The sequence below is a fragment of the Heteronotia binoei genome, chromosome 1 (assembly GCF_032191835.1).
Source record: "Heteronotia binoei isolate CCM8104 ecotype False Entrance Well chromosome 1, APGP_CSIRO_Hbin_v1, whole genome shotgun sequence".
NCBI classification, from domain to species: domain Eukaryota; kingdom Metazoa; phylum Chordata; class Lepidosauria; order Squamata; family Gekkonidae; genus Heteronotia; species Heteronotia binoei.
The window spans coordinates 6,499,946-6,522,097 of record NC_083223.1 but is presented as its reverse complement, the minus strand read 5'-3'; the positions used below and the strand labels follow the sequence as shown (position 1 = coordinate 6,522,097).

At 47.3% G+C, this 22,152-nt stretch overlaps 1 protein-coding gene across 1 annotated transcript; it reads left to right on the top strand.

Moving 5' to 3' along the window:
- The first annotated feature begins 411 nt into the window (after positions 1-411).
- On the top strand, positions 412-17,932 carry FAM161A (FAM161 centrosomal protein A). Its single transcript, XM_060263854.1, has 6 exons — positions 412-648; positions 8,176-9,336; positions 10,194-10,361; positions 12,524-12,623; positions 14,360-14,520; positions 17,707-17,932. Exons 1-6 carry the CDS (start codon positions 449-451, stop codon positions 17,924-17,926), a joined length of 2,010 nt encoding a protein of 669 aa, XP_060119837.1. The 5' UTR covers positions 412-448; the 3' UTR covers positions 17,927-17,932.
- Positions 17,933-22,152: the final 4,220 nt, after the last annotated feature.

The following is a 22,152-nucleotide window of genomic DNA, read 5'->3' as shown; positions in this document are numbered from 1 at the left end:
GGGGAGGTATTTGTGAGTTTCCTGCATTGCGCAGCGGGTTGGACTAGATAACTCTTGAGGTCCCTTCTAACTCTATGATTCTGTGTCTACCACTGGGGCATCCCCTGCCCATCCAAGCAACTAACATTCCAGTAAAATGCACTGAGGGGCTGTGGCTCAGTGGTAGAGCATCAGGTTGGCATGCAAAAAGTCCCAGGTTCAATCCCTGGCATCCCCAGGTGGAAGGACGAGGTGGCAACTGGCACAAAACCCCTCTGCCTGAGACCCTGGAGAGCAGCTGCCAGTCTGAGTGGGCAGTGCTGACCTTGACAGATTGACGGTCTGGGATCGGAGTAAGGCAGCTTTTGCTGTTTGCTCATTGGAATTTTTTTTTTTAAAAATGGATTTTGTTCTGTTTTAGGACGCTCTGGATTTGAACTCGAGTCCTGAGAGGAAGCAGGGTTTGACCATGTGCTCGGATTGCGAGGACTGCCTGGACCCTTCCAAAATGTTCCTCTCGAATCAGGAGTATTATGTGAAGCTGGAAGAGCTGAAGAACGCTCACATGGAGACAATGGCCCAGTTGGAAAAAATGTACCAGAATAAGCTGTATCTCAGAGATCTGCAGCCCTTACACCAAACGGACCCCACCCATCCTGTGAAGCACCGGTAGGCTTGACGAATGGTCTCTTCTGCTGCGGGAGGAAGGAAGGAAGGGAGGGAGAGAGTTAGGGAGGGAGGGAAAGAAGGGAGGGAGGGTGGAAGGGAGGGAGAGAGGGAGGGAGGGAAGAAAGAGGGAAAGGAGGGAGGAAGGGAGGGAGAGAGGGAGGAAGGGAGAGAGGGAGGAAGGGTGGGAGGGAGGGAGAGAGAAAGGGAGAAAGAAAGAGGGAGGAAGGGAGGGAGGGAGGAAGAGAGGGAGGGAGGAAGGAAAGAAGGAAAGGAGGGAGAGAGGGAGGAAGGGAGGGAGGAAGAAAGGTAGGGAGGGAGGAAGAAAGGGAGGGAAGAAGGGAGGGAGGGAAGAAGGGAGGGAGAGAAAGAAGGAGGAAGGGAGCAAGGAAGAAAGGGAAGGAGGGAGGAAGGAAGGAAGGAAAGGAGGGAGGAAGAAGGAAGGAACATAAGAACATAAAAACATAAGAGAAACTATGTTGGATCAGGCCAATGGCCCATCCAGTCCAATACTCTGTGTCACACAGTGGCCTATATATATATATATATGTGTGTGTGTGTGTGTGTGTGTGTGTGTGTGTGTATTGTGGCTAATAGCCATTAATGGACCTCTGCTCCATATTTTTATCCAATCCCCTCTTGAAGTTGGCTATGCTTGTAGCCGCCACCACCTCCTGTGGCAGTGAATTCCACATGTTAATCACCCTTTGGGTGAAGAAGGACTTTCTTTTATCCGTTTTAATCCAATTGCTCAGCAATTTCATTGAATGCCCACGAGTTCTTGTATTGTGAGAAAGGGAGAAAAGTACTTCTTTCTCTACTTTCTCCATCCCATGCATAATCTTGGAAATCTCTATCATGTTACCCCCCAGTCAATGTTTCTCCAAGCTAAAGAGCCCCAAGCATTTTAACCTGCGGCACTCCACTGCTTACCTTCCTCCACTGTGAAGACTGCCCATTTATACTCACTCTCTGCTTCCTATTAATTAGTCAGTTTTTGATCCACAAGAGGACCTGTCCTTTTACTCCATGACTCTCAAGCTTACTAAGGAGCCTTTGATGAGGAACTTTATCAAAAGCTTTCTGGAAGTCAAGGTAAACAACATCTATTGGGTCCCTTTTGTCCACATGTTTGTTCAACCCCTCAAAGAACTGTAACAGGTTAGTGAGGCAAGATCTTCCCTTACAGAACCCATGCTGAGTCTTCCTCAATAACTTGTGTTCATCCATGTGCCTACTCATTATGTCCTTGGTAATGGTTTCTGCCAACTTTCCCGGTATTTAAGTCAGTCTGACTGGCCTGTAATTTCCCGGATCTCCTCTGGAACCCTTTTTAAAGATGGGGGTGACATTTGCTACCTTCCAGTCCTCATGAACGGAGGCAGATTTCAATGAAAGATTACATATTTTTGTCAGGAGAGCCAAAAGTTCACCTTTGAGTTCTTTCAGAACTCTTGGATGTATGCCATCCGGACCTGGTGACTTATTAGTTTTTAATTCGTCTATCAGTTGTAGGACCTCCTCTCTTGTCACCTCAATCTGTCTCAGGTCTTTCAACACCCCTTCCAAAATTAGTGGTTTTGGAGCAGCCAAACACTTCTCGTCTTCCACAGTGAAGACCGAGGCAAAAAATGCATTCAGCTTCTCAGCCATTCCCCTATCCTCCTTCAACAATCCTTTTACCCCATGGTCATCCAAGGGCCCCACTGCCTCCCTGGCTGGTTTCCTGCTTCTAATATATTTGAAGAAATTTTTATTGTTGGTCCTTATGTTTTTTGCGATATGCTCCTCATAGTCCCTTTTTGCCTGCCTGATCACAGTCTTGCATTTGATTTGCCACAGCCTGTGTTCCCTTTTATTAATCTCACTTGGACTAGCTTTCCACCTCTTAAAGGAGTCCTTCTTACCTTTTTTCAGCTTCCATTATTTGTTTGTTAACCATGCAGACCTTTTCTTATACCTGTTTGTGCCTCTCCTAACTTGTGGTATATATTTTATCTGAGCTTCTAGGACTGTAGTTTTAAATAGTCTCCAAGCTTCCCCAAGGGTTTTGACTGTATTTACCTTTCCTTTAGGTTTCCTCTTCACATGCCTCCTCATCTCAGAGAATTTACCCCTTTTAAAGTTAAACATGGTTGTGCTGGTCTTTTGGGGCAACTCCCTGTTTATACAATGGTGAAATCAATAACGTTATGGTCACTGCTCCCAAGCGGTGCGATCACTTTTGTATCTCTCACCAAGTCTTGGGGATTACTTAAGACCAAATCCAGGATTGCCCCACCCCTGGTAGGTTTTGTGACCATCTGCTCCATAGCACAGTCATTGAGAGCATCAAGAAACTCAATCTCTTTCTACCTGAACTCATATTGACCCAATCAATCTTCGGGTAGTTAAAATCACCTATTATGACACAGTTTTTACATTTAGCCGCTATCTTTAAGCCTTCCATCATATTATAATCGTCCTCTCTCTTTTGATTTGGTGGCCGATAAGAAACTCCCATAGTTAAATTTCCTTTTGGGCCCTCTATTTCGACCCAAAGCATTTCTAGAAGGGAATCTAATTCTCTGACCTCAGTCTTACTGGACCGTATACCCTCTCTGACATACAGAGCCACCCCACCTCCAACCCTTCCCTTCCTATCCTTCTGATATAACTTATATCCAGGAATCACCGTGTCTCACTGATTCTCCTCATTCCACCAAGTTTCTGAAATTCCCACAATGTCTATATTTCCACCCCAATACAGTCAAAACCCCCAACACTAAACATTCCAACTCACCAATTTTACTTCGAACACTTCTAGCATTTGTATATAAACATCTATAATTTCCCAGGAAAGTTAGGCCCACAATCTTCCTCCTGCTGCCTTGAGACTCTGGCAGACACTCCATACTGTTTGTCACCATCTCAGTGGACAACTCTGATCCATTACCCGGTAGAAAAGTAACAGCTAACCCTTCATCTCTTTGAGATGAGTCCTCCCGAACCAGAGACATTTCATCTCCTGTCGGCTTTCCCCCCAAGATTTAGTTTAAAAACTACTCTGCCACCTTTTTGATTTTAAGTGCCAGCAGCCTGGTTCCATCTGGGGACAAGTGGAGACCGTCTCTTTTGTACAGCTCCCGCTTGTTACAGAAAGCATCCCAGTGCCTAACAAACTTAAACCCTTCCTCCCTACACCATCTTCTCATCCACACATTGAGACTTCTAATTTGTGCCTGTCTCTCCTGCCCTGCACGTGGAACAGGTAGCACTTCTGAGAAAGCTACCTTGGAGGTCCTGGCCTTAAGTCTCCTGCCTAGCAGCCTAAATTTTTCCTCCAGGACCTCACGACTGCATTTCCCCACATCGTTGGTGCCAACATGCACCACGACCACTGGCTCCTCCCCAGCACTGTCTGTCAGCCTATCTACAATATGCGTAATTTAAGGAAGGAAGGAAATAGGTGGGGAGGGAGAAGGAAGGAAGGAAAGGCAAACATGATCACACCAAAGTTTAATTTTTGTGGAACATAGTTAGTTCAGCATAACATACACTAAAAACAGAAGGATACAGAGCGAGGAGGGCTGCAAGATCTGAGCTGGGAAATACCTGAAGATTTTGGGGGTGGAGCCTGAGGTGGGCACGGTTTGGGGAAGGGAGGAGCTTCAAGGAAGAAGATTTGAAGAAGATATTGGATTTATATCCCGCCTTCTACTCTGAATCTCACAGTCTCGGAGCAGCTCACAATCTCCTTTACCTTCCTCCCCCACAACAGACACTCTGTGAGGTGGCTGGGGTTGAGAGAGCTCTGACAGAAGCTGCCCTTTTAAGGACAACTCCTAGGAGAGCTATGGCTGACCCAAGGCCATCCCAGCAGCTGCAAGTGAAGGAGGGGGGAATCAGACCCGGTTCTCCCAGATAAGAGTTCGCACACTTCACCACCGCACCAAACTGGCTCTCAGTTGGGTCTAATGCCGCTGAGTCCACCTTCCACAGTGGATATTTTCTCCAGGGGAACTGATCTCTGGCACCTGAAGATCAGCCGTGACAGTGGGAGATCTCCAGTCATCACCTGGAGGTTGGCAACCCTGGATTCAAGGAAGAGAAAGCTGACCTTCATTTTTCGAGACTCCCAATGAACTTTGACATCCCCTAGATGTGAAAGCTTATAGAAGGCCCCAGTTTTCTCCCTTCAGGGAACTCTGAAAGAAAAAGCTGGCCAAAGAGTAGAGCTTAGATGGTAAACAAGAATGCCGCATGGTGGCATTTTTTAGATCAGTTAAAAGGACAGCTGCGCCGGCGTGGTGGCCCTGAGGGCGCCGTTGAGTCTACTTTGACCCTGTGCCACGGCTCTTCCTCCCAGTATCCAAAAACCGCCTTCTAAGTCTGTGGAAGGAAACGAGCTTGCAAGGGTGTAACTCTTAGGATGGCATTGTCGTTTCCTGTGCGCGTGAAACTGAATTTTGTGTAACCACAAGAGTGCAATATTGTGATGTAGAAAATGCTAAAAAAAGAGTCGTGTGTGGGAGTGGAGAACCTGGTTCAATACAGGAATGCGAGTGCATTTTAATTTAATTTTTAGATTTATACTCCGCCCTGTCCCGCTGCATTAATTAAAAGCCTGGCAGAAGAGCTCCTTCTTACAGGCCCTATGAAATCTTGATAAGTCCCGCAGGACCCGGATCTCCAGCGGGAGCTTATTCCGCCAGGTAGGGGCCCAGACTGAAAAGACCCCGGCCCTCGTTGAAGCCAGCCATGGACTATGAGAAGGTTTTAAAACCTAAGGAACTTTTCAGCCGAAAAGGGACTGTGTGAAGGAAAACTCTCAGCGTTTTATTCCTGATCTGAAAATTAGCCTCGCTGATCTTCCTATGTTTACTTAGTGTATTTATAGTCTTCTTTTCCGACTGAGACTCGAGGTAGATGATTTTGCTAGATCGGTTTACTTCATCTCCATCCTTGCCTTTCTTCCTCACGGGGGCCCCCAGCGGCTTGCCTCATGCCGCTCTCCTCCGTTCCATCCTCACAACAACCCTGTGAGGCGGGTTAGCCTGGGAGAAAGCAGCTGGTCCAAGGCCACACCAATGAGTTTCCATGGTAGAGTGGGGATTCGAACCTGTGCATTCCAGATCCTAGCAGGACCAGACTTCTACACTGGCAGGATTCCGTGGACTTGGAGCCAGTTTGGTGTAGGGGTTAAGAGCGCGGACTCTTATCTTGGAGGACCGGGTTTGATTCCCCCCTACTCCACTTGCAGCTGCTGGAATGGCCTTGGCTCAGCCAGAGCTCTCTTATCTGGGAGAACCGGGTTGACTCCCCACTCCTCCACTTGCAGCTGCTGGGATGGCCTTGGCTCAGCCAGAGCTCTCTTATCTGGGAGAACCGGGTTTGATTCCTCACTCCTCCACTTACAGCTGCTGGAATGGCCTTGGGTCAGCCAGAGCTCTCTTATCTGGGAGAACCGGGTTTGATTCCCCACTCCTCCACTTACAGCTGCTGGAATGGCCTTGGGTCAGCCAGAGCTCTCTTATCTGGGAGAACCGGGTTTGATTCCCCACTCCTCCACTTGCACCTGCTGGAATGGCCTTGGGTCAGCCATAGCTCTCTTATCTGGGAGAACCGGGTCTGATTCCCCACTCCTCCACTTACAGCTGCTGGAATGGCCTTGGGTCAGCCAGAGCTTTCTTATCTGGGAAAACCGGGTTTGATTCCCCACTCCTCCACTTGCACCTGCCGGAATGGCCTTGGGTCAGCCATAGCTCTCTTATCTGGGAGAACCGGGTTTGATTCCCCACTCCTCCACTTGCACCTGCTGGAATGGCCTTGGGTCAGCCATAGCTTTCATAGGAGTTGTCCTTGAAAGGGCAGCTGCTGTAAGAGCTCTCTCAGCCCCACCTACCTCACAGGGTGTCTGTTGTGTGTCTGCGGGGGTGGGGGGGGAAGGCAGGGCTGTTTTTCTAGCAGGAGCTCCTCTGCATGTTAGGCCACGCCCTCCAATCCTCCTGGAGCTTACAGTAGGCCCTGTACTAAGAGCCCTCTAAGCTCTTGGAAGATTGGCTACATCAGCGGGGCATGGCCTAATATGCCGAAGAGCTCCTGCTAGAAAAAGAGCCTTGGGGGAAGGTAAAGGAGATTGTGATCGCTCTGAAACTCTGAGATTCAGAGTGGAGGGCGGGATATAAATCCAATATCTTCTTCTTCTTTGGATATGTTCTTCCATCCTGCTAGACCAAGGCAGAAAGTCCTTTCACTGTTAATTATGTCTTAAGAAGGAAAGTGGCATGGGATAGCCAGATCTCGGAAACGAATAATAATAATAATAATAATAATAATAATAATAATAATAATAATAATAATACTTTTTATTTATATCCCGCCCTCCCCGCAAAGCAGGCTCAGGGCGGCTCACAACACGTAAATACAATATACAATAAAACCATGTACAATAGTTACAATTTCAATTATAAAATCATCCTTAAAATCATTAAAACTTACAATAAGATTAACATTATGGTGCTATAGTTAAGATCTTCCATAAAATCCATTGACTAAAACAAAACATATCCAGCAGGACTTTCTTGGCTCGGTATTAAGTGAAAGCTATTTTAAAGAGGTAGGTCTTGCAGGGCCTGCGGAATTGGTCTAAACATCGCAGGGCCCGTATCTCCTCCGGGAGTTGGTTCCACAGAAGGGGAGCTGCTATGGAGAGGCCCAATCCCGGGTGATCTTCAATCTGGCCTCCCTTGGCCCAGGAATATTCAACTGGTTCTTTCCAGCTGACCTCAGCGCTCTCTGGGGTTCATACGGGGAGAGACGGTCCCTCAAGTAGACAGGAGACGGTCCCTCAAGTAGACAGGAAACGAAGGAGGGTTAGTACTTGGACGGGAGTCCAGTTTGGAAATTTGGGAGTGAGAGACAGTGTGGTGTAGTGGTTAAGAGCGGCAGACTCTAATCTGGAGAGCAGGGTTTGTTTCCCTACTCCTCCTCCTCCCCATGAAGCCAGCTGGGTGACCTTGGGTCAGTCGCAGTTCTCGCACAGCTCTCTCAGCCCCATCTGCCTCACAGGGTGTCTGTTGTGAGGAGAGGAAGGGAAGGTGATTGTAAGTTGCTCTGAGACTCCTTTGTGTAAAGAAGGGTGGGGTATAAAAACCAATTCTCCTCCTCCTCCATTGCAGAGGTAGGCAATGGCAAACCACCTCTGTCTGCTCGTCTCAGATCTCAGAAGCTAAGCAGGGTGGGTACTTGAACGGGAGACCACCAAGGAAGGTTCTGCAGAGGAAGGCCATGGCAAACCACCTCTGCTTCTCACCTGCCTTGAAAGCCCCTTGCTGAAGTCACCATAAGTCAGTACTTGGATAGGAGACCACCAAGGAAGGCTCTGCAGAGGGAGACAGTGGCAAACCACCTCAGCTTCTCACTTGCCTTGAAAGCCTTTTGCTGCAGTTGCCATTAAGTCAGTTGCGACTCGATAGCACTTTCATATGTGCATAATTGTATGTTACTGCTTCCCCAAAAGTAACCCTTACTATTTAAATTGCCTTTCAGATCGAAGTGGGAGAAGAGCTCCCTTCAGTCCTGGAGTATACATAAATCATTTTCCGAGCCCGATTTAAACTATTGTTTCGACTCGGATTTTTCTGACGTGTCGGATGTAGAACCGGAATTAGAAGAAAATCATAGCGAAGGAGGGTCCCTGAGATTCAGAAAAATATGGGAAGAGCTTTCTTTGGATAGTTTTCCCCTCTGGCCTTCCAGCGGCTTCTCCAAATTACAGAGCTTGAGGAAGAGCAGGAGGAAGAAGAAAGCGTGGTCTCCGAAGCTCACCGTGCCGGAGCCTTTCCAGATGACTATTCGAGAAGATAAGAAGAAGGAACAGAACGTCAAATCCAAGGCTCAGATCGAGATGGAGAACAATTTGCTCAAGAAGCAGTTGGAGGAGGAAGCGGAGTATCAGAAGCAATTCCGCGCCAACCCTGTGCCCGCTTCTGTCTTCGTCCCGCTCTATCATGACATCGTGAAGCGAAACGAAGAGCATCGGAAGTTGGTCAAAGACAGAAGGAAGGTGATCCTTCTGGCCTCACAAAAGCCATTTCGCTTTATCGAAAGAGAAGCCCAGAAGAAAGAAATGAGGAAAACGCAGCTGAAGGATCTTTCCAAACAGGACAAGAAAGCCAAAATGTTCAAAGCCAAGCCAGTCCCTAAATTCATTTATGGTCCGGAAATCAGCGAAAGGCTGAAGGAGGAAGAGCTCTACCGAGAAATCAGAATTCAGATGAGATCAGAAGAGCTTCTTCACAATTCATCCCTCCCTAACAGCAGGCTGGGCTCTAAGCACAGCTCACTAAGGTGCACGGAGGAGAGGAAAACGTCCGGCTCAAAACCAAGAGCTGCGGCAAAGGTCCCGGATTTCAAGACGTTACATCAAAAATTTGAGAAGCAGCTCGAGAGACAGACGAACATGAAACCTGTCACCGTCTGCGAACCCTTCCACCTTCGCACACCGAATATTCCATCCAAAAGAGGAAAAATTCTGGAGGATATTCAGAAGGACGAAGAAAAGTTAAATGAGACCCGCTGGCCCTATGCCTCTCCCAGATGTCCGCCTCATATGAGGTCTACGATCACAGCTTCTTTGCCTTTGGACCACGAAGAGCCCACATCTCCAAGGATCACGGAATCAACGAGGAAACGATTACAAGCTGTAAGGTGAGTGGTTTGCAGGGTATGGACGGGGTTGGTCATCCTGTGTGAATTCCACCTGGCTTGTTGAGACCAGCTGCCTGTTTACTGCTGTAAGAACAAACCCTGGTTTTGGGCAGGGGTCATTTAATAGAAAAAGATGTGCCAGAGCTCATTAGTGCAATTCATTCAAATATTCCTCTTCATTAGTACAATTCATTCAAATATTCCACACACCCCTGACATCGCTGAAGAGTATACTAAATTATATCAGCTCAGCATCTACCTTGAAATGCTTCTTGAATTGTCATAATAAAACCTTACTCCCATCATACTTTTTAAATTACTTTCTCCTATGTGGACACAGTGGCATCATGAAGATTTGTGTCTGTCTGCTTTATATGATTTGGTTATTTCCACCCCCCCTTTTTTTGAGGGAAAAATATCAGGGAACTTGTCGGATCTTATTGTTCAGCAAAATTCTTGCAGGGGAGTTGAACAATGGAGCCAGAAGCAAGGTTTTTTGGGGGGCGGGGGCAATGTTCCCTCTAAGCCATGGGGTCTTGTGAGCAAACATTCTACTTTGTGAGCAACTGGCATTAAAGTTGTGAGCTACTGCATAAATTAGTATGCTCTGGGGCCATTTTTCCTGAGCTAAGACAAAAAAATGTGTGAGCCAGAGGTCAAAACTCTGTGAGCTAGCTCACGCTAACTCAGCTTAGAGGGAACACTGGGGGGGAGGTAAGAAAGAATACAATAAAATCCAGAGGTTCTGGAGCTCTGCTCCTGTGAGCTCCTGCCCAAAACGAGGCCTGGTTTTTGAGATTATATGACTTCCGTGAAGGGCATTTCAGGGCGTGACCTGGATTTTCCCCTTTGTTCAGGGATTCCCTTGAGGAAAAAAGAAAGCGGGAAGATGCGCAAAGGAAGGCCAGAGCAAAACAGAAGCAACGAACAAGGAGATTGCAGAGACTCGTAACCACTCGGGCCGAGGCGAATGACCCACATCAGAGCCTGGCCCAGTTGTATAAATCAAAGTTAAAAATGTTCAGGTACTCCATCGCATTTCCCCTAAGCCCTGACCCTCCAGTGCAGTTAGAATTGCCAGCTCCAGGCTGGGAAATACCTGGAGATTTGGGGGGTGGAGCCTGAGAAAGGCGTGGTTTGGGGAAGGGAAGTCTACCTTCCAAAGCAGGCGTTTTCTCCTGGGGAACTGATGTATTTCTCCTGTATATCTATCTCCTGGTGATCAGTTGTTATCATGGGAGATCACCAGCCGTTACCTGGAGGTGTTGTAAATTAAAAACCGCTAAGAGACACCATAAATTTTAAACAACCAGACAGTGTAATGTAGAGGTCAGTGGTGTTCTGACCAAGCTTGCACCTAGAACTTCAAATAAACAAGAGCATGTAGCAAAAAGATATTCTGTTCAAAAACAGTCTTTCCAGTCACAAAGGAGTAACAGTATTCCAGCATTTAGTTTATAAAACTAAAGGAAGCCCTTCTAAAGACATCTGTTCTAGCCATCAAGACGTTTCATTTGTCTTTCTTCAGTCTGGAGGCTTATTTATCACTGGAACCCAATCTTTACAATACATTCATAGTGTCAAGCATGAGATTTCAAAATAATCAGTCCTTGGATTTTGAAACAAAGTTAGGTTTATTGATAATCCATGTGGCTCATTCGAGCTGAAGATTGGAACTGATACTTTGTAACACTAGAATACATGCTTTAAAATGGCACCTCAAAGGTTCTATAAACAATTCTACATTCAGGTGTGAAATTCACACGCTGGGCTCCTTATCTATATTGCGACTAGCACATCCTGGGTTCAGGCCTGGCTGAGCCTGAGAACAAGTCCCAGGAGGTCTTATCTTCAAAGAGGACATTCCTGCATCTGTTAGTAAAAGCGAAAGAAGAAAGGTGGGGGCTGTTACTTTAATGTGCCCATATTTAATTCTCGGTTAGTAACAATTCCGAAATCTGGTTTCTATAATATAAAATGAGTATACAATGCTTGACACATAGAAGGCCAACAAGGTTCAAAACATGTCTGTTAGATTTCCGGGTTCTGTTAGGAGAACCTGGAGATCTAACAGGCAAGCTTGGTCAGAACACCACTGACCTCTACAATACACTGTCTTGTTTAAAATTTATGGTGTCTCTTAGCGTTTTTTTATTTACACAGCTGTACGCTAAGATCCTATAGTTTCATTACCTGGAGGTTTGGCATTCAAAGTGAGATTCGCAGTAGGAAGGGAGGGGGAAAAGGCAATGCCTCCTTGAATAAACCGTTCACACAATTCTCTTATCGTCTTATCACATCTAATTAGCAGCTTGAAACAGACAGTAGTATTCCAAAAGTAACAGAACTTCAAAGTACAGAATGCAAAACAGAAGGAGACCACGAGAACTCCAATTGGAGTTCAGAATAGTAAACAAATTTCTTCCTCTTCCTTAAGTGGGTGTCCATGGCCCCAATAATGCAGCAAAACCACTTTCAACTGGACGCCTGTTCCAATCCGCTTTCAAATATGCGGTTCAGAAGTTTATCTTCAAGTAGCTGATATTTCCTCTAAGCTCTGTATTAAATCTGAAAAAAACCCCCGTTGTCTTGAATACAGAGTTTAGAGGAAGCTTTTGGCGAAAACCTGGTCGGAAAAGTTCTGGAAATGCCCGTTCAGCTATCAGCTAATTGAAGATCAATTTCTGAAGTTATTGTGACGTCCCCCTTCTGTTTTGTATTCTGTACTTTGCAGTTCTGTATTTTTGGCAGGGGTGGGATTCTAGCAGGAGCTCCTCTGCATATTAGGCCACACCCCCTGACGTAGCCAATCTTCCAAGACCTTACAAGGCTCTTTTTTGTAAGCTCTTGAAGGATTGGCTGCATCAGGGGGGCGTGGCCTAATATGCAGAGGAGCTCCTGCTAGAATTCCAACTCTGATTTTTGGAATGCTATCTGTCCATTTCAGACTACTAATTAGATGTGATAAGGCTTTAAGAGAATTGTGTGAACCGTTTATTCACAGAGGCATTGCAGTTTTCTCCCCCGTTACCTGGAGGCTGGCGACTATGTGTTGCGCTAGAGCTGTGGTTCTGGTTTATGACCTTAGAGTAGTCGTGCTAGTCCCATTTTGATTTTTCCCCCCCCTCCATAAATGTCACAATCTTAAATCCCATGCCGTTCCATGTCACGGTATATTAAAAAACAGGGAGCACGAAAAGCAGAGAATGAAGGACTATCTCCGGGAACTGGAAGAAATGGAAGAAAGGGTGGAGAAGAGACCCCTGTTGTTGGAAAGAGCTACACAGGTTATTCTCTCTCTCTCATCTCTTTGCTCCCTTTGTCTCCTTACTTTGGGAAATTGCTTTTGCTTTGACATCCCAGGAAAATAAGGCAAATCACCTGTGTCCCCCGCTGCTGCCCTCTCCCAGCATCCCCTTGGCAATCCTCCTTCCCAGTTACCAGACTTCCTCCACAACGCCCCAGCAGGAGTTATTTCCTTTCAGGTGGTTTGCCAATGCTAGAATTCCTTGGCAGCCTTAGCTTCTGAGATCTGACAAGTGTGGGCTAGCCTGGGCCATCCAGGTCAGGACAGGAGCCGTATTAGACCTCCTTGATTTCAATCCGTGCAACGTGACCGAATATTGTAATTCAGCCCCAGCTCTGTATAGTGACATTCTCAACCGGACAATATTACACAGTTCGTACATGTGACGAATTTTCGATCCCTGTTCGACTCAGTCACACTCTCTGCTTTTCTCGGCCCTTGTCCTTGAAAGGGCATCTGCTGTGAGAGCCCTCTCAGCCCCACCCACCTCACAGGGTGCCTGTTGTGGGGGGAGAAGATATAGGAGATTGTAAGCCGCTCTGAGTCTCTGATTCAGAGAGAAGGGCGGGGTATAAATCTGCAGTCGTCTTCTTTACCAGTACTTCACCTGGTAGCCATGATCAGTCACTGCTTATCCACTTACGGTTGTGTATGCAGCTGTGTCCTTTCCGCAGCTGCCTCGCCTTCGCTTTGCATTGTCCAGTTGCTTGAGTCCTGTCGAGAAAAGCAGACAGCGTGATTGAGTCGAACTGGGATCGAAAATTCGTCACGCGTACGAACCGTGTAATATAGCCAGATTGAGAACGTCACTATACAGAGTTGGGGCCAAATTACAATATTCGTTCACCTTGCGCTGATTGAAATCAGGGAGGCCTGATATGGCTCCTCTCCTGACCTGGGTGGCCCAGGCTAGCCCGGACTTGCCAGATCTCAGAAGCTAAGACTGCCTAGGAATTCTAGCATTGGCAAACCACCTCTGAATGCCTGTTCCTCTAAAAACCCTACAGGGTTGCCATGTGTCTGCTGTGACTTCCACCACAAGCACGATCCATGGGGGTTTTATGTTCTGGCACAGGGTTGACCAAACTTGCTTAATATAAGAGCCACATAGACTCAACACCAGAGAGCCCCAAGACTTGTTTGAGAGCCCCAAGACTTGAACATCAGGAGGGAGGGAGGGAGGGAGGGAGGGAGGGAAGGAAGGAAGGAAGGAAGGAAGGAAGGAAGGAAGGAAGGAAGGAAGGAAGGAAGGAAGGAAGGAAGGAAGGAAGGAAGGAAGGAAGGAAGGAAGGAGGGAAGGAGGGAAGGAAGAGAGGAAGGAGGGAAGGAGGGAGGGAAGGAAGGAAGGGAAAGAAGGAGAGAAGGAGGGAGGGAGGGAAGGAGAGAAGGAAGGAAAAATAGAGGGAGAGAGAGTGGAAATAAAAAAACTTTAACTTTAAATGCATTCTCCAAGCCAAACCAGCTGGTTTGGCTTGGAGAAGCAATTTAAAGAGACAAATGCCTTCTCCAAAAAACGCCTACAAGGCAATGGGGGCTTCCCCACATGTGGCTCCTGCACTGCGGTTTGGCCACCCCTGTTCCAGCATAACCCTTTAAGTGAAGTTACATTTAGCAGTGAAGGTACACATACCTATGCAAAACATTACCTATGCAAAACATTACAACTTAGTAATATCTTAATGTATTCTTGTTTTTCCTTCCCTGCGTTCGATATAGACAAATGCCCGGATAACAGCAGAGAAGCGTTATGTCGACAAACTTCGAGCGTTGGGGCTCTGCGAAGAGTTTGTTTCGAAGAAAGGCCGAACGGCTAAATCAGCATGCGCCCAGTACTGTTCCAGCAACGGCTCTGAAAATTCACAATCAGAAGGGAAAAGGTAGTGTTTTTTTCCCTAGAGGTTTAGGGCTGGGAAGCTAATACACAGGTGTAGTGCAACTAGATTTGAGTCTAGTCGCACCTAAGAGGTATGACTGTTCAAGAATCAAAGCTTCCTTCGTCAGATACAAGTCGGAATGGAGATACCAGAGTCCTTATATCCCACTCCAAAGGTGGGAGGGGTGTCAGGATGCAAGAGGGACAATGCAAAATGTAATCAACTCGATTAAAGTAAGGAAGAAATGCACGGGGGCAGAAAGTTAGCACCTATAGTAAGAATCCTATGTCCCTATTCAGTCCATCGTTCTGAACCTGGAGTAAAAGGACAGGTCTTCATGGAGTAAAAGGACAGGTCCTCTTGTGGATCAAAAACTGGCTTAGTAATAGGAAGCAGAGAGTCAGTATAAATGGGCAGTCTTCGCAGTGGAGGACGGTAAGCAGTGGGGTGCCGCAGGGCTCGGTACTGGGTCCCATGCTCTTTAACTTGTTCATAAATGATTTAGAGTTGGGAGTGAGCAGTGAAGTGGCCAAGTTTGCGGATGACACTAAATTGTTCAGGGTGGTGAGAACCAGAGAGGATTGTGAGGAACTCCAAAGGGATCTGTTGAGGCTGGGTGAGTGGGCGTCAACGTGGCAGATGCGGTTCAATGTGGCCAAGTGCAAAGTAATGCACATTGGGGCCAAGAATCCCAGCTACAAATACAAGTTGATGGGGTGTGAACTGGCAGAGACTGACCAAGAGTAGATAACTCACTGAAAATGTCAAGACAGTGTGCGTCTGCAATAAAAAAGGCCAACGCCATGCTGGGAATTATTAGAAAGGGAATTGAAAATAAATCAGCCAGTATCATAATGCCCCTGTATAAATCGATGGTGCGGTCTCATTTGGAGTACTGTGTGCAGTTCTGGTCGCCGCACCTCAAAAAGGATATTATAGCATTGGAGAAAGTCCAGAGAAGGGCAACTAGAATGATTAAAGGGCTGGAGCACTTTCCCTATGAAGAAAGGTTGAAACGCTTGGGACTCTTTAGCTTGGAGAAACGTCGACTGCGGGGTGACATGATAGAGGTTTACAAGATAATGCATGGGATGGAGAAAGTAGAGAAAGAAGTACTTTTCTCCCTTTCTCACAATACAAGAACTCGTGGGCATTCGAAACTGCTGAGCAGAAAGGTTAAAACGGATAAAAGGAAGTCCTTCTTCACCCAAAGGGTGATTAACATGTGGAATTCATTGCCACAGGAGGTGGTGGCGGCCACAAGTATAGCCACCTTCAAGAGGGGTTTAGATAAAAATATGGAGCACAGGTCCATCAGTGGCTATTAGCCACAGTGTATGTGTGTATATAAAATTTTTTGCCACTGTGTGACACAGAGTGTTGGACTTGATGGGCCGTTGGCCTGATCCAACATGGCTTCTCTTATGTTCTTATGTAACCTGTGAGTGAATTCCAAGTTCAGCAGTCTCACATTATAATCTCCCCTTGATGCTTCTCTGTTTGAGGACCTCCACTCTTAGGTCAGTAGAAAGGTGTGTGAGCTCAGTAGCACCTTAAAAGACTAACAACATTTGTGGCAGGGGAGGGACTTCCGTGAGTCGCCGCTCACTTCTTCAGATTGAGCAGCAGGGCTTTTTCTTTTTGAGCAGGAACGCAGTTCTGGCTGGCTTGGTGTCAGGGGGTGTGGCCTAATATGCAAATGAGTTTCTGCTGGGCTTTATCGACCAAAAAAAAAAAGCCCTGTTGAGCAGTGATTCACGAAAGCTCATATCCTTGCCCTGTCCTGGATAGCCCCGGCAAGCCTGATTTCACCAGAGCTCGGAAGCTAAGCAGGGCCGACTCTGGCAAGTACTTGGAAGGGAGACCTTGTCAAACATGCTATTTCTAAGTGTTGCTTTAATCCTACTTTGTCATTCTCCCTTCCTTTCCACGCCTCCCTTTCTTTCAGTAGATGCATAATAAATCTCCCTGCTTCAGGATATGTAAGTAACCTTGTATTAGCAATGTAAACTGCCTCTCCAACAGGTTCTCACCGAAAGGTCTTATCAGCAAGTAGAGAATGTGTGAGAAAAGGAGATGTCTACATTCTTCAGTACCCAAAGAGATAGTTGTTAGTAGCCTTTGAACTTTCAACGCAATTTGCATCTGTATGCTATTCTTTTGAAGTTATCTGTAATCCCGCCTTTGAAGTAACCTTTAAGATGCTTTGCGCTATGGCAATCTGTATCACTTCCAAGGTTTGAGTCTTTGGAACAAGTCACGGCGTTTCGATAACGCGAGTCTTTGATTTAAAACAAAAGCTTGATTATTTCGAAATATCGATGCTTGACAGACCTCCTTGGAATACCAGCCGTCGGGAGGCAAAGGCAGGCTTTATTTTAGCCACCTCTCTGAATATCCTCCGGACCCCCAGTAGGAGTCAGTCATCAAAGGTCACCATGATTTCCAGGTGTGCGTGCACACCCCCCCCCCCCCCAATACCATAAAATACAAAAAAAAGAAAACTCATCCCCTACCACAAATGTTTAGTCTTTAAGGTGCTTCTGGTCTCTTACTCTTTTCTACTGCTACGGAGAGACTAACATGGCTACCCATCTTGATCTGACTTTTAAGTCAGCAATAGAATAACCTGGAAGATTGGAATGTTTTCCCACCGGTAGTTGAGTGCTGCAGTTTTTGATGTCAGATTCATGTCCATTTGCGGCCGCTGCTGCTCTCAGCTAGGAATAATTGGCACTCGTTGAGCGATTGCCCTATTCGGCCGTCAGGGGTGGGATTCTAGCAGGAGCTCCTTTGCCTATTAGGCCACACGACCCTGATATAGCCAATCCGTCAAGAGCTTACAAAAAAAGAGCCTTGTAAGCTCTTGGAGGATTGGCTACATCAGGGGTGTGTGGCCTAATAGGCAGAGGAGCTCCTGCTAGAATCCCACCCCTGATGGCCATTTGGATGTAAGAAGCAGCTGTAGAAATGAATGGTATATTCTAGTAGGCTTTCCATTTCTTAATTTAGATCACCAGTGTGATACCAGACTGTTTTTTGAATCTGGCAAGGCGTTCCTGAGGTCTGCAGTATGATTGATCTTCCAAGACGCGGATATGCAATAGGTGCTCGTTCTTTTGTTTTTTAAATCTAGCTGCCTTGAAAGGATCCCTGCATGAATCTTCTTTCTCCCCCCCCCCCCCGCAGTGACAATGAAATTGTGTTTAAAAAAGGAGAAGCTGACGGAGAAGAAGAGAAATCGGAGGTCCAATCTGGCCGGTCTTACGAACAAGAGGAGCAGGAGGTGGAGGAGAAGTCTGAGGCCGACTCGGAGCGTTACGAAGAAGATGACCCCGAGCACGAACGTGAAAACTCCGGTGACAGTGCTGTAGAAAAGCCTAGTGATAATGAAGAGCTATCTGACTGAAACATGTTACGGCTCCCATGTCGCTTGAGTTATGGGGCTGGGAGCTCAAATCCGGTGCTCGAAGTAAGATACGGGTTGGACAAGATCTGATTCCTGACCAAGGTTTCCTTCTAATTCTCTCCCCCGCCCTCCCCCCCGCAGCAGAGCAGTTCCCATCCAGATCAAATTCTTTGTCCAGGGTCTATTTCAGGGGTGGCCAAACTTGCTTAACACAAGAGCCACATAGAATGAATGACAGATGCTTGAGAGCCGCAAGACATGAAGAAGAAGAAGAAGAAGAAGAAGAAGATGATATTGGATTTATATCCCGCCCTCCACTCCGAAGAGTCTCAGAGCGGCTCACAATCTCCTTTACCTTCCTCCCCCACAACAGACACCCTGTGAGGTGGGTGGGGCTGGAGTGGGCTCTCGCAGCAGCTGCCCTTTCAAGGACAACCTCTGCCAGAGCTATGGCTGACCCAAGGCCATTCCAACAGCTGCAAGTGGAGGAGTGGGGAATCAAATCCGATTCTCCCAGATAAGAGAGCTCTGGCTGACCCAAGACTATTCCAGCAGCTGCAAGTGGAGGAGTGGGGAGTCAACCCGGTTCTCCCAGATAAGAGAGTCAGCACACTTAACCACTACACCAAACTGGCTCTGAACATCAGATCTGGGAGGGAGGAAGGAAAAGAGATGGGGGAGGGAGGAAGGAGGGAGAGCTGGAAAAAAAAGCAACTTAAACTTTAAATGCATTCTCCAAGTTGCTGGCTGGCTTAGCTTGTAGAAGAAGAAGAATTGCAGATTTATACCCTGCCCTTCTGTCCTATTTAGAGACTCGGAGCGGCTTACAATCTCCTTTATCTTCTCCCCCCACAACAGACACCCGGTGAGGTGGGTGGGGCTGACAGAGCTCTCACAGAGGCTGTCCTTTCAAGGACAGTCTGCAAGAGCTACGGCTGACCCAAGGCCATTCCAGCAGCTGCAAGTGGAGGAGTGGGGAATCAACCCGGTTCTCCCAGATAAGAGAGCTCTGGCTGACCCAAGGCCATCCCAGCAGCTGCAAGTGGAGGAGTGAGGAATCCAACCCGGTTCTCCCAGATAAGAGAGCTCTGGCTGACCCAAGGCCATCCCAGCAGCTGCAAGTGGATGAGTGGGGAATCCAACCCGGTTCTCCCAGATAAGAGAGCTCTGGCTGACCCAAGGCCATCCCAGTAGCTGCAAGTGGAGGGAGTGGGGAATCAAACCCGGTTCTCCCAGATAAGAGAGTTCTGGCTGACCCAAGGCCATCCCAGCAGCTGCAAGTGGAGGAGTGGGGAATCAAACCCGGTTCTCCCAGATAAGAGAGCTCTGGCTGACCCAAGGCCATTCCAGCAGGTGCAAGTGGAGGAGTGGGGAATCAAACCTGGTTCTCCCAGATAAGAGTCCCTACCCTTAACCACTCCACCAAACTGGCTCTCAAGAAATGATTTAAAGAGAGAAATGCCTTCTCCAAGCCAGCCAATGGGGAGGTGAAGGCTTTGAGAACTGCACCTGTGGCTCCTCACCCACTGTTTGGCCACCCCCGGCTATTTTATAACAGTCTTGTCCACAGGTGGCCAAGCTTGCTTAATTTAGGCGCCACAGAGAATAAATGTTAGATGTTTGAGAGCCTCAAGATAGGAAGGGCAGGAGGGAAGAAAGCAAATAGATGGGGGGAAGGAGAGGTGGAAAGAAAGCAACTTTAAATGAATTCTCCAATCTGCCAGCTGGCTTGATTTGGTGACGTGATTCCAAGAGACAAATGCCTTCTCCAAGCCAGCTGACGGGACAGTAGGGATTTCAAGAGCCACCCAATATCTGTGAAAAAGCCCCGTTTGGCTCCCGAGCCACAGTTTGGCCACCCTTGCCTTGTCCGTTCAGTGTTCCGTTAGTACATGCGACTCGTCCATACACTGTTACTCCTGCGTAACATGGTATTTCTTAGAACAAATGGGATTGGAGGCTACGGCGTTCTGCATAGTAAATTGGTGGGAAATTGATGTTGACTCCCATGTTCTAATGCTCCATGCTCTAAGACAAAAACTATGAGTAGTTTTTGTAAACAAAAATATTTTTGGGGAATGTTTTTGATCTTCCAGTACATTTTATTTATTAGGTGTAATTATCACACATACAGTTTTTTGATTCTTTATTTACAGAGTCACGCTGAGCTTTCTTGTTTCTTTTCTGTCTTCTCCTCTGTGGTTCCACTTAACTCTGTAATCTTAATGTGGGCAATGGCAGTGCGCCGTTCCCAGTTGATGCTGAGCGGGGCTTCCCGTGTTAATGAGCTCACAAGCACAGCATAGAGCAGCCCCGGGGCTGAATCAGGCTCCCAGAGGGCAGGCCCTCGAGCAACTGGCTGTCTTTTGCTCCTTCTGCATCAAGCTTGTTTTGCCAGGCTCTCTCAATCACACAGCAGAGCTACTGAGCCAAGCCTCTATTTTCTCCATTGGCTGAGGCTCCTCCCTTGGGGAGGGAGGGGGGGAGGCAGGGCTTGCTTTGCCAGGCTCTCTCAATTACACAGCAGAGCTACTGAGCCAAGCCTCTATTTTCTCCATTGGCTGAGGCTCCTCCCTTGGGGAGGGAGGGGGGGAGGCAGGGCTTGCTTTGCCAGGCTCTCTCAATCACACAGCAGAGCTACTGAGTCAAGCCTCTCTTCCTTCTATTGCCTGAGGCTCCTCCCCCTCCTGGTCCCCTGGAGAAGGAAGGAAAGTCAGAGCTTCCTTTGCCCAGTTCCCTGGATCCCATGGAAGAAATACACAGAAAGCACCTTTAAGACCAATGAGTGCTAACGTTTTAAGCATGTTTTAAGGTTTGTGTTTTTTTTTTTTAAATCTTTGTGTTTGTCTCCTTTGTTCTTCCACACTTGCGAAATTGCACAGCAGAGCTACTGAGCCAAGCCTCTATTTTCTCCATTGGTTTAGGCTCCTCCCTTGGGGAAGAAGAGGGGGGAGGCAGGGCTTGCTTTGCCAGGCTCACTCAATCGCACAGCAGAGCTACTGAGCCAAGCCACTTTCTTCTTTCTATTGGCTGAGGCTCCTCCCCCTCTTGGTCCCCTAGGGAGGGAGGGAAAGAGCCAGGGCTTCCTTTGCTCAGTTCCTTGAATCTCACAGGAGAAATACACTGAAAGCACCTTTAAGACCTATGAGTGTGAATGGTTTAAGCGTGTTTTAAGTTTTTTAAAAACAAATCTTTGTGTTTGTGTCCTTTAAAAAGTTTATATCTCTACTACCTAATCTTAAATAGGAACACACATGGCCCAGCCTGACCTGACATGGCCTGGCCCAACAAGGTCTCATTTATGTCAGATCCGTCCCTCATAACAAATGAGTTCGACACTCCCGGTTTAGAGGGAAGAGCGGTTACTGGTGCTAATAGCATTTGACGTGTCCCCTACGCTCAGGTTCTGCTGTAAGGTTGCAATTAAACATAATTGTGACTTCAGGAGAGGGCAAGCATTTTTCAGATTCTTACCCTTCTCTGCATTCGCAAGTAGAATTGCTGGTGACCGATGTTTTAATGCTGACTTTGCTCACGGAGCTCACAGTTTCTGCTTCTCTGGTGTCCCGGATACGTCTTTGAAAAGTTGTATCTTTACTGACACCAGTTATCTTGACCTCAGTGCAAAGGAAATCGCCCTGTCTTCAAACCGGCCATACCTGAAACGAGTACAGTGGAAATTCCTGCACGTGAATCGCCGTCGGCCAACCATGGATTAGCCCGGTGTGGCAACAGCTACCAGCTGGCAGGACCGGATCTACATGTTTTTGGAGGGGGGGGCGAAATTAAAAAATGACACCCCCTTATGGACCCATTCTATCTTATGGGCCCATAAAATCGAATGGACTCCATACCCAATTTGGCGCCCACCCTCACGCGGTGCCCGGACCAAGCGCCCCCTTTGCCCCTCCTAGATCCAGCCCTGCTTGCTGGTTGTTTTCAGCTCAGCCATGAATTCGCCAGCATGGCCTTGAGCAAGGGCTGTTTTTCTGTACAGTTCAATGCCCGCAGAGACAGTTTAGCACAGGGGTGACCGAACTTGCTTGATGAAGGAGCCACGAAGAATAAATGTCAGACGTTTGAGAGCCACAAGACGTGAGCGCCAGAGGTTTGAAGGGATGTGAACACAGGAGGGAAGGAACATAACCTAAGAGAAGCCTTGTTGGATCAGGCCAATGGCCCATCCAGTCCAACACTCTGTGTCACAGAAGAACATAAGAGAAGCC